The following is a 12192-nucleotide window of genomic DNA, read 5'->3' as shown; positions in this document are numbered from 1 at the left end:
GTCGCATTAGTGTTCTGCTTGGAGATGATCCTGTGTGCAGAGCCGGCCCACCCATGAGACAGTGTGAAGCATCCACTTCAGGTGGCAGAAGCACAAGAGGCGGCACCCTGCCTGCCCCACCGCTTCTTCCACTGCCAGAATGCCCCCTCTCGACAGCAAAATGGAGGTGGTGGTGTTGCTGCTCATTTTCCCTGCCCTTGGAGTGGAGAAGACAAGTGGCAACGCTCTGAGGAGTATGCTGGCATTCACTGAATTGGCAATAGCTTGGTGTTCCCGAGTGCAGTGTTTTCACTTGTCCCCCCATCACCACCAGGTAGGGGAATACAAGTGGCAATGGTGGAATTAGGGGGCGGGGCACATTCCTCAGGTGGCAAAATGGTATGAGCCACCCCTGCCTGTGCATGTAGCGATTTCTGGGAAACCATGCATCCTCATAATATTAATATTCAGGTGCAGATCTATGTCGTGGGAGGAGGGAAACGGTTAGCCATTTGTGACAAAAAAATATAGTTGAAGATAAATCTTTACTTGTTAGGTTGGCGGCAGTTGAACAACCGGTATTATTTACATATACATTAATGAATGTCTCTCCCTTGAGCCCAAGAGAGGGTTTAATTCTTTTTTTCAAAACTCCTTTGTAGCAGTGCATAAGTTACTAATCCTTAGCTTACCTGTCCTCACAGCATCCTCCAGAAAGTGTCTTCATGAAGCCCCCACCCTCTCACATTCACAGCCAAAGATAAAGCCTTCTGCCACCTCCTTTCCCCAATTCCATTTATCCTTTGTGAAATACATTCACAATACAATACAAACACTAACAGAAACGCCAGGGCCAACAGGTTGAAACTTGCAGTTCGGTAGGTTCTCTGCAGAGTTGGAATGAGCGACTGAGCTCGAGCCCCTACCGCAGCCCTAGAGGGTTGACAGTCCAGCATTAGCCTCCCCACACCCCATTTCTTCTAGAGCAGGGCTGAGAAACCCATGAGCCTCCAATGCCGTTGGACTCCAACCCCCATCAGCCCTAACCAACACTGCAGTTGGTCAAGGATGATGGGAGTGGTAATCCAGCAGCTGCTGTAGTCCTACAGGTAGACCCATCTTGGTGGTGGCAAGTTGGCAGGAGAGACATCCACGAGTCCCTTGTCCTTCTAGAGATGAAACAGCTGTTTGATCACCAGGGGGATACCCCACAGCCCTACAGTGATGATCAGCTCTGTGATAGTGGCTGCTGCTAGGAGGTTGAACTTAACCATGTAGCATGGTGCAAACTAAGGCTCCATCCATTATTCATCTTTTGCCAAGAAGCTGGAAGAACAGAGGCTTAGCTCCCTCCTGTCTGACTTGAGAGTACATGCACCGCTTCCCACCCATTGGGTGTAAACTGCCCAAAGAACCTCTTTTCTCCTGGCCATCACTTTCCCCTTGTTAGGGCTTTGCTAGGGCATTCTCTTCACTCCACTTACAGCCTAACATGATCAATTGCATAGCTGTGCTTCCTAAGGGCGGCTGCAGCTAAAACAAGTGGTTAGCATCAGGCTGCAAATTAAGAATCGAACATAAACAGGTTTTCTCCATTGCTTCCGAGAACTGTGTCACATACACTGTGCTAAATCTGTGATGTTCGGATTTCTGGATATTAGGCTTCCGTTTGAAAAACTTACACAGCTAATCCCCAGTTCGCTGAATATGTGAAAGATGCTTGCTTAAAGCTTGTTAAATAACTTGGCAAATCCAAACTGTGGCACTACTGCCAACTTTCAGTATATGTCTGAGATATTAATTGTTGCCCCAGCTTGAGGTCGTGGTTTCTGCAACTCATATAATTCCGGGAGAATTTCTGCTGGCATGCAGCCTTTGAAGTCGACAGACACACAAACTCTTCCAGCCCCAGACTTTTAAAAGGTATCAGGGAGATGTTCTTTCCTTTCACTTGAAAAGCAGCAGCAGCAGCAGCAGAAAGTCTCATGATCTTTAATTCACTTTAATCCGTTCATCAGGAAGGCTTGACTGCTGACCTTTCAACAGATGGAATTAGAAACGGTAACCTAACGCCATGGCCCTGTACGTTTGTTACGTTGAGAGCAGATGCTAAATTCACAGTGACTACATACAACCCCACTTAAAAACCCTTGCTTTGAAGGAGCTCCACCATGTAGCCAACTTCAGGTCCCATCTTATTCCCTATCCAACCCTCTCTCTCTGTGATGGCCTGGGATTCGGACTCGGATGCTGAACCTGAATCCCAGCCTGCACAGGATTCCCTGCCTCCAGAACCAGCTGAGCTGGGGCTGGGGCATGAGCCTGAAGGGTCCTCACCTGTGCTGGACCCTCAGGTGCAGGCACCAGCTGAGTCTGCTCTGGCTCCTGAGGTGATAGAGCACCCATTGCCTGCAGATGCTCCACTCTCAGCCCCATCAGAGGAAGCTGAGGTTGCCTCTGGGTCTGGTAATCCTCCAGCCTCTCCTGAGCTGCAGAGGCTCAGGGCAGAGAGGTGGAGGGAACTATGTTCCCGCAGGAGGAGTGCTCGCCTCCAGGCCAGGAGAAGTGAGTTACCTGAGGATCGGGGCTGCCCTATGCCTCAGGGCAGATAAAAGCCAGCCAGACCCAGTCCCAAGTTGCGGAGCAACATTGTTGGTTGCTAGTTCCTGCCTGAGCTCCTGACCTGCCCTGGCTCCCTGCTTGCTTGCCTGTTCCTGACTTCACCTGACACCCTGCCCTGCACCCAGCTTCAGCTACTACAGACTGCCTCCACATTGCATCTTTGACTTGCACTGGGCTTGGACCTCGCCTCTGGGGTAACCCATGGGACCAGCACACTCTCGCTCTCTTCCGCACCAATCATTGGGAGCAGGGAAACAGTTGGCTGAATTCCAACTCTTCCACTTGGCAACCTCAGCCAATCTCCCCTGCTGCTTTCCTGGGCATTACAGCAACCATAGTGTGGTTGAAACAGGTAAAGCGATATGGGAGGGTAACTTGCAATCTCTTGCCTAAGTAGACACTGTCAGGAGCTTGTCCTACACTTGAGTAGGACCCTGGCAGAGACACATGCCCGACTGGCATGTTCCCTCCTTCCTGGTCGATCCTTTGGGAGCTTCAAAAGCTTTCTTCAGTCCAAACATCACAGCGATCGATGCCAACAGACATCAGCACACTTAGGGATCCGCAGAATCTTTGCAGCTTGCGTGACAGACCTCAGCAACTCAGCATTTTGGCTAATCTACTTTATTTACATATAAACACACACGGAGCACTGCAACATGGCTCCCTCTCTCTCTAGCATCAGACATCAAAGAGAATGAACAAAGGACAATAGTCCCACTTCACGGAGCACAGTAACAGAAACATCCTGTCTCCGTCACTTCCTACTCTGGAGTCAAAACATACCACGTCATGTGAAAGACAACAATCCCATGACTGCAATCACGAAGCGGGAATTCTAACAGACACCACAGTGAACACTCATCGGAGAGCATTTGGAGGAAGAACCACTTCAACCGGGCACAGGTTGTGTGACACTCCTGCAAAGAAAAAGAGCTGTCCAGTTGGTCCCAGATCATACACTTGTGGATTGGAGTGTGCGTGTCCCCACTACTGCCATGGAAAGACAAGCCATCTCCTTGCACTCAGGTGTCTAGTATTAGTATTCCTCCCCTTTTGCCTGTGCAGTTTACTGTGATGCATGAGAAGCTTTTTCAGATGGCACGGGCAGGAGGGAAGCTTTGCGTACCCAGGCACAGACCCTCCTCCCTGAGAGCCAGGCCCCAGATAGTTAAGACACAAGACAGCATAGGTATAGGATTAAAACAGGCCACAACTTTATTAATTTCTGATGTAGGAATGCCTTGGCTTAGGCATTGGGTGTGTATCCCTCACAGTCCCCCAGTTGGGGTCTGCGGCTAAGCAGGGTCAGACAGGAATCTGGGGGACACCGTAAAACGTGCGTTTACACAGCTGCCCCCCCTTTTCCTGTTGTGGATGGGAGTTTTACCATCCACCGAGTGCTCATGGTCAGTGACTCCCCTTACAAACCCCTCTTACAGGACCCTTCTAACACCGCCGCATGAGGGATGTGTTACCACACTACGGAACAAGAAGATAAACCCAGGAGCTGCTTGGTAAAACAGCAGGCTTCCCCATACCACTTCCCAGCTCCCTAGCTCCCAGTCGGTTATCCCCTGAACCGTTCAACAATGAGCCTCTCTCCATGACACTTCGAGCTGACTGAATGGCCAGCATCCGCAGGAGCCTCCTTACCTGGCCCTTGCTCCACCTGCCCCCCGCCAATTTGCTAATTTGAGCTGGGGCCAGGCGGGACCCCTGCAACCTCGCTGGCCAGCCCAGGGGACAGAGCAATGGCCAACAGCTATGGCTCGGCTCTCGAGGCCAGGGAGCCTGCGCCAGGTCACAAAAGCCGCCCACCGACAATACTGGTGAGCCGTCATTCTATAGCCCTTGCCGACTGATCCATTTCATCTGTTGCCATCCTATATCCTGCAGTTTATTGTCAGCCTGGCCAAAATATTATAAATCCTGTCCAAAGAAAACTTTTCAAAAATTGCATTGCTGACATTTCCATTTTAGGTGGGTCAGTGATTTTCAGCAAGTTCTGCTCTTGGGTACATTTGGTATTGAATTATTAAGAAGCAGTGATTGGTCATCCTGTTCAGTTGGGAAGCACAGGAAAACAGCAGCCTCTTCCTTCCCTTGCATGAGTAAATCTGTGCCCTACAGTTATTTTATTATTATTTTGTTTATTGAATTTATATACCGCCCTATACCTGGAGGTTTCAGGGCGGTTTACGGTTTATAGAGAAGGCTACAGAGCTCACTAAATTTTCACTAAAGCACACAACCATTCTTGAGGCAGAAAAGTGCAACTGAACCTTTTGGTTCAGTTTTCTTGTGATAGGCAGTGCAATCGTAGACATGACTACTCAGGAGTAAGGCCTTGTGATGCCTTGGGTGAAGTTACTTAGGTTGCAAATAATGTTACGCTTACCTGGAAATAAATGTGAAAGACAGTTGCAGGCTGAATAAGCCAGAGCATCGCTATGTTCATGCCACATTAGATTTCAACATGATCATTAGCAGGAAATTTTCACAAAATTATATTATACTACAGAAACATTGAGCTGGGAGGAAATGATCTTGTGGCAGGTTTTCTACCAAATCACGCTTTGAAAATTTTATTTTCTGCACAAGAAGCTTCACAGGTTGCATTTGTATTTTGAAGAATGCAAGTTGTTCACCTGTTGAATCTTGATGTCTGTACCAAGGAGACAAAGAGAGAGATAGCCAAATATTTTTTTAAAAATCCATGCTCAAGTAAAGAACTCCAGAATACCAGTTGTAGCACTTAACATGCAAATTATGAATTGGCCTAATGTGTTTGGGTTGTGTCTTAATGGGTGGGGTTGTGAATAAAATAGGATTTTAGCAAATATATGGTGAGGAATTACAAATGTTCCATCTGCTGAAGCAGGGTTTCTACCGACCGGGATCCTTAGATAAATCCTGCCCAAATCACAGAAGGTATCAAGATGTTGCAGTTCACAATATCAGTACATCAAAATTGGTTTGGTGGGGTTTGTTGTTGTTGTTTGCAATATAGCTGTAGAGTGCACCAAAAAATACCATATTTTTCGCTCCATAAGGCGCACTGAACCATAAGGTGCACCTAGTTTTTAGAGGGGGAAATCAAGGAAAAAAATATTATAGTCAGAAGTCAGAAGGCTTCTGCCGCGTCAGTCCCTTCTCCCTCCTGGGGAAAAGCCCGCAAGAGCCGTGCAGAGCTTGTGTGCAGCTCTGGGGGCTTTTCCTGCCTGCCTCCCCCCTGCATTTGCTCCATAAGACACACACACATTTCCCCTTACTTTTTAGGAAGGAAAAAGTGTGTCTTATGGAGCGAAAAATACGGTATTTAAAGGCATTTTTGGAGCGATCTCTAAATGACTTTGTTTCTATTTTCAGGTATTCTGTAGATCGGCATACTGACATGGACAGAATATTCAACATTGATTCTGGAAACGGTTCAATATTTACTTCCAAACTTCTTGACCGGGAAACATTATTGTGGCATAACATTACAGTAGTAGCTTCCGAGATCAGTAAGTTCTGCATAAACACCATTGCCGTAACGAATGCAGCCTTCCAGCGGAGAATGGCTGAAAGGAAGTCAATCTCCATGTTTTGGTTGTTTTGCTGTTATTCATGGAAGTAAACTTTTAAAAAGCTTCTGTATTTCCCCCTCTTTCTTCCCCAAGGCTACAGCTTATGAAGAGGCAACTTTGTGCCTGAATGGAAAGGAAATTAGCATGCCCCTCATTTCAGATCAAATAGACTAAAGAAATCCTCCTGGCCATTGGTTAATTAGGATGGCAATTGCTGCTTGTGAACAGCTGCATAGATTGTACCCCCTCCTCACAAAAAGGGGTAAATAATATTGAGGAAGGGGATGGAAATATGCTGTTCTTTATGTCCCAACCAAATTCAGCCCTGTAGCATTGACCAAGATACTTAAAAGGCCATCATTTCAAGTCACTTACTTCTTTCTGCGTTCCCCTATTAATTTCATTAGGGCCAGATTTAATTAGAAGCCCGGAGCCCAGTACATCACTCCTAAATCCACTTACATGAAAGCTATTGTAGATGGGACTTGCTTCCAAGTAGGCAGGCTCAGAGGACTAGCTGAAGGCGTTTAGATTGCATTCAAACCAAAGGCCAATTTGTCAACTTCAGAAACATCAACCGCATTTGCAACCCTTCTCTGTTTCTTGTTTGGTCTGAACAGGGACTCTGGGTTGGGATGAAGGGGAACACTTCACAATTAGGCGAGTCTAGTTAATCAAGTAACTGTACATTGCACACAACTAATTAATGAATCATCTCTATTAATGCCAATGGGCCTATTCTAAGTAGAGCTAGCACAGAAGATCACTCCACTGAGTTCAATATTCATGCAGGGAGCCTGTGCAAATTAGGCAGCCTTGTTTAAGCACCTGTTTTCTATATAAACCTGCCACCGAACACTTTTTTAATCATCTCCAATATTTTAGGTCACATCCAGTTAACTAGATGTCTCGTTAATGGGAGAAATCAAAACTTCTTCTAGGAAACCATGGTAACTGCAGTTCTGAGAAGAAGGGGGGAAATGGCGGACAGGTAACTTGGGTAGCCAGATAAAAAAAAAGAGGACAGGCTTCTACACCTTTAATGGTGAGCAGAAGATAAATAATCTCTCAAAATTGCCTCTGTGGTGTAGCGGTTCGGAGTGGTGGACTCGTAATCTGGTGAACCGGGTTTGATTCCCCCCTCCTCCACATGCAGCTGCTGGGTGAACTTGGGCCAGTCACACTCCTCTGAAGTCTCTCAGCCCCACTCACCTCACAGAGTGTTTGTTGTGGGGGAGGAAGGGAAAGGAGATTGTGAGCTGCTTTGAGACTCCTTAGGGTAGTGATAAAGCGGGATATCAAATCCAAACTCCTCCTCCTCCTCTTCTTCTTCTTCACAACAGTTGGAAGGTTCAGGAGCTCTGTGTTCTTCTGCATTTGGCTACCCTATCGCTTACCAATGATTCTCACTAGACTACAATGACCAGAATTCTTTAACCATCACATTTAAAGGGATATAGAAGTGATCGCTATAGAAGTGATAGCAAAGAGAGAGCCTAGGAGCACCTAAATGTGCAAATGTACCGTATTTTTCTCCCTATAGGACTCGCCGTCCCATAAGGCGCACCTAGTTTTTTGGGGGGGAAATAAAGGGGGGAATATTTTTTTTCCCCAGGCACGGAGCACCAGGCTCCCGCGCCTTGCAGAGAGCTGCGCGAAGCCTGGAGAGCGAGAGGGGTCGGTGCGCACTGACCCCTCTCGCTCTCCAGGCTTCAGCAAAAGCCTGCATCCGCCCCATAGGACACACACACATTTCCCCATCATTTTTGGAGGGGAAAAAGTGCATCCTATAGGGCGAAAAATATGGTAATTCAGTCAACACTGAGAAGAATCTTTTTGTTGCATTTGACTGTGAAGCACAGCAGAACAATTATTTAATGCCTTCCATGGCATTAGATAGCTAGATTCTACTGGAAATCTCAAGGCTCTTCTTTGCAGCTCAGCAGGAGGAACAGAGCTATGTATATCCCATACTTGGGGAAGGGGGGAATAAAAAAAATAAAAAATTGCTCCCAGGCCATCTCAATTATGTGCCAAGAGAAACACTGAATTCTGCACATGGAATAAATTATTCAAATTTCTCTAGTTTTTGACATTTAAGTGGGTGTTGCTAATTTAAGGTAGGCTTGAAAGTCTATTCTGAAAACTTGCTCTTTTTAAAAAAGAAAGGAAGAAAGCAAACTGAGATTCTTAGGAAGCCAATTCGTGCATCCAATACCACATTCTGTGGTGATTATTATTATTATTTCTCAGCTCTTGTAAAATTGCTGCATACACATGGATCTGCTTGATCCTTCCTTTTTCTCATGCATTATGTGTAGCAATAAAATGGGTCACTGAACTCTCTCTGAAAACACCGCTCAAGTAGTTTAGAGAGCAGTAGGGCAAGGCCTGAGCTAGCGAGCCTCAGGTGAATGATCTTTGGTTAGCCTCTCAGAAGGGAAGGGAAGGAAGGATGCTTTCCTCCTCCCCCCACAATCTCTACTCAAAAACATTTTACGGCATCTTAAATAACATGTCAACAAGCAAGTAGCTTTTTCTTATTTTCTAGCCATCTCTTAAGACCACCATGTTGACTGCGCAGAAAACAGGGGTGAAGAACCTTTGTCACGCTGAAGGCCACATTTCCTTCTGGGCAATGTTTTGAGGGCCACCTGCTAGCAGTGAGCAGGCCCAGAGTAACAATGGGGAGAACAAGGAATGTAAATTTCTCATTGTGTAGTAGGCTTGTTTCCACACACAAACACACACATAAACAAGAGGTATTATCTGAGGTCTAGGGCACATTCCAACCAGAGGAAAAACTCCCCAGGCATAAAGTAGGCCCAGTGAGCAGTGTGGTTTGAAGAAAGTTCAGAGGGCCAAACAGGGAGATATGGAGGGCCACATTCATCCTTCAGGCCTGAGGTTCCCAACCCCTGACCAAGAACAATTGCTAAGTTTGGGGCATTTTTTTGCTTTCTGTCCAGTTGTGCATATGCTTGCCCTGCACTGAGTGCAACTTTTCACCCAACAGAGCGTTCTCTGTTTCTGAAACCACAAGTGCACACCGTTATCATGCACTTCCATGTGATGAGAAGAAAATTGCCCCATGTCTCAGCGTGATCGTCATTTATCATCGATAAAGGCACCAGCAGGCACTAATGCAAACAGTAAAACTAGCAGGTCCTTGCCTTCCAACTCACAATTTTGTTTGACATTTTTCAGATGCTAAAGAATGTGAAACAAAGGGATGGAGGACTTAAGGGGAGGAGAAAAACTGTGCACTAGCTAAGTGAAACAAACAATGAGTAAAACACAGACTATAATTAGCCGATGAGTAAGGAAGGGGAGAGAGAGAGCAAAATGAGTTTTTAGTAGTTTCTTAAAATGGCAAAGAGGAGGTCAGTCAGACATCTATTTTTTTATTTTTATCAATGCTTCCTCCAGAATAGTAAGTTCCTAGTCTTCAGCTATGTACTGCTAATTTGTAAGATGGTCCAAAAGATGTTAATGATGTCATTGTTCTTTGAAATTGTCATACCATGGTGCTTCCTATACATCGGAGCTACTTTTCTCCACATGAACCCAAAATATGGCATGGATCTTTCTCATGGTGCTGGAGTGACATGTAAAGAGCACCTATGTTTATGACCGATTACACAGTCAACCAGTGTGGTATAATAGCTAAGAACAAGTATGCTGAGGACTACATCCTTGGGAGACAGCTGGAGATTTTGCAGATGTTGGACGCCCCTTGTCCAAACAAGACATCTGTGGATGTTACAGGTGCCACAGGAATATGATCATAACCTGCTCGGCCAATAAAATATAGAATATGGCGCTCCACCATTAGATGATGAGGCCCCATACTTCCTCTAGTGGTTTGAAATATGAAGGTTAAGTGAGTCGTGGGCAATTTGCAACTGCCAGGAACGATGCCTCGATGCCTTCCATCCGGAAGCTTTTGGGCACCACATGGCAGGACAGAGTTCTGAACAAAGATGTCCTCTTCTAAGCCCACATTCCCAGACGTCCTGTCTCAGCGACGTCTACATGTTCATGTCCACAGAATGGAAGATGGTGGGATACCTAAGGACGTCTTCTACCGGGAGCTGGCTTCAGGCACCAGGCCCAGTGGAAGACCAGCTCTGTGCTACAAAGATGTCTGCAAATGTGACAACGTGTGGCAATCCCTTTCAGATGACTGCAGTGCCTGGAGACAGGTTGTGCTTCCATAGCAGTGGCCAAAGGAGGAATGATCGCTGGGAGGAGCGCAGAGAGGAGAAACATCATGGTGCATCTGCAGCAGCACAACCGGACACACATCTGCCCCAGCTGCAACAAAACATGTCTCTCCAATATTGGTCTCTAGAGGCACAGCAGCCGCTGTAACCTTCCAACGGTTTGACTTCACTCCCAAAGGCACACTCCTCCTTCATCTCCCGAGACAGACTGATGCCAGCCAAAAGCTCCATACCTGCTAAATATCTCTGTATTTTAGGAGTTACGGAGGGACCCTCAGCAAAGGAGGAATATTTTCATGGTTATTGCAAGGCATACTCCCGACAAACATATGCCTCTCTGTTGGGCCACGTTGACTTATTCACGAGCCCAAGGAAATCAGTGGCGGACGCAGAAGTGGGATTCAAGTTGTTCAGTATGCAGCTGCCTTGCAGATGAGAGTTCTGAGGTTGTTTTGAATGATGAATTTTCCACACCTGAAAGCTATGAAAGGTGAAACAGCAAGTGCACCACAGAAAGCACTTCAAAGCCAAGATCAAGAGAAATTTAGGATTTCAGTCTTTGGTTTGATAGATGCTACATGAATTACTAAGGAATGTGTGTGTTTGCATAATGCAGCGAGAGAAAAGGAGCTGCCTGCTCCATATAGTAACACTCCCCACTCCTTCCTCAAGAAAAAGAAAGAACCAGGTGACAATTAGGTTAGACTGAAGAGAACAAAGTTAAGCAATTTATTCATTGAAGAAAAAGAACACGGGAGGGATGAGGAGGAGATAAAGAGCAACGAAGCTTAAAGTTTGCCTAAGCATATTGGAAAGTGGTGTTCCTGATAGTTATCGCCCGAGAACAGATTGCTTGCTTGTGGGAGAGAATATTGATTTTGCATTTCTAAGCAAGTTTCTCCTATTGACTTCAACTCTACGTTTTAAAATGTTGCAGCTTTCAGATTCGCAGCCCTTTAAGGCTATACAAAGAAAAACCTTCACTTGACATGTTTATCCTGCAATTCCGTCGTACCCGGGAAGCCATTCCGGGGGGGGGGGGCCTTAGGAAGCATCAGATTACCCTCTCCCAGGGCAGAGAGAAAGAACTCTGAGGTTCAAAGAGGGAAGTCAATACTGAATTCCCCGTCCCTTCTGTAATGGAAGGGGGAAGCTAGAAGAGCCTGCTTATGAGAGCGAGTGTGGTGTAGTGGTTAAGAGCGGTAGTCTCGTACTCTGGGGAACCAGGTTCGCGTCTCCGCTCCTCCACATGCAGCTGCTGGGTGACCTTGGGCCAGTCACACTTCTCTGAAGTCTCTCAGCCCCACTCACCTCACAGAGTGTTTGTTGTGGGGGAGGAAGGGAAAGGAGAATGCTAGCCGCTTTGAGACTCCTTAAAGGGAGTGAAAGGCGGGATATCAAATCCAAACTCTTCTCTTCTTCTTCTTATGCCCTCCCTTGCACAACCGTCTTGTAAGGCTGTGGCCCGAACAATTCAATAATGCTTAGTTGCTTAATAATCCAATACTTGCTTAGTTATTTTACATATTTCTCGTATGGCTGTTATCCAGAATAGTTGGATTTTAGACATCACCCCAGAATTGGCCCTACTAAACATCTTCCAAGACAACAATGCCCATTTACACCACAAAGCACTCATAACCCACCTACTTTCAGCAGCCAGAAACACCATAACCAGACACTGGAGAGACCTGTCAGGAGTAAGCATGGACCAATGGTACCAAATAGTATGGGAAGCAGCCCTACTAGAAAAAATTAACCAATAAACTGAAACTGACATGGGGACAAACAGA

At 46.2% G+C, this 12192-nt stretch overlaps 1 protein-coding gene across 1 annotated transcript in view; it reads left to right on the top strand.

The window, feature by feature from the left end:
- The window catches only part of CDH6 (cadherin 6), a 165906-nt gene that overhangs the window by 137637 nt on the left and 16077 nt on the right, over nt 1-12192 (top strand). The window contains exon 8 of the mRNA XM_083747253.1: nt 5974-6110. Within this exon, the coding sequence (XP_083603379.1) occupies nt 5974-6110 (137 nt within the window). The remainder of the gene's footprint in view (nt 1-5973; nt 6111-12192) is intronic.

The sequence above is a fragment of the Podarcis gaigeae genome, assembly GCF_964106915.1.
Source record: "Podarcis gaigeae genome assembly, chromosome: 7".
NCBI lineage: Eukaryota > Metazoa > Chordata > Lepidosauria > Squamata > Lacertidae > Podarcis > Podarcis gaigeae.
The sequence above is the reverse complement of the archived record's forward strand: the minus strand, read 5'-3'. Positions and strand labels throughout refer to the sequence as shown.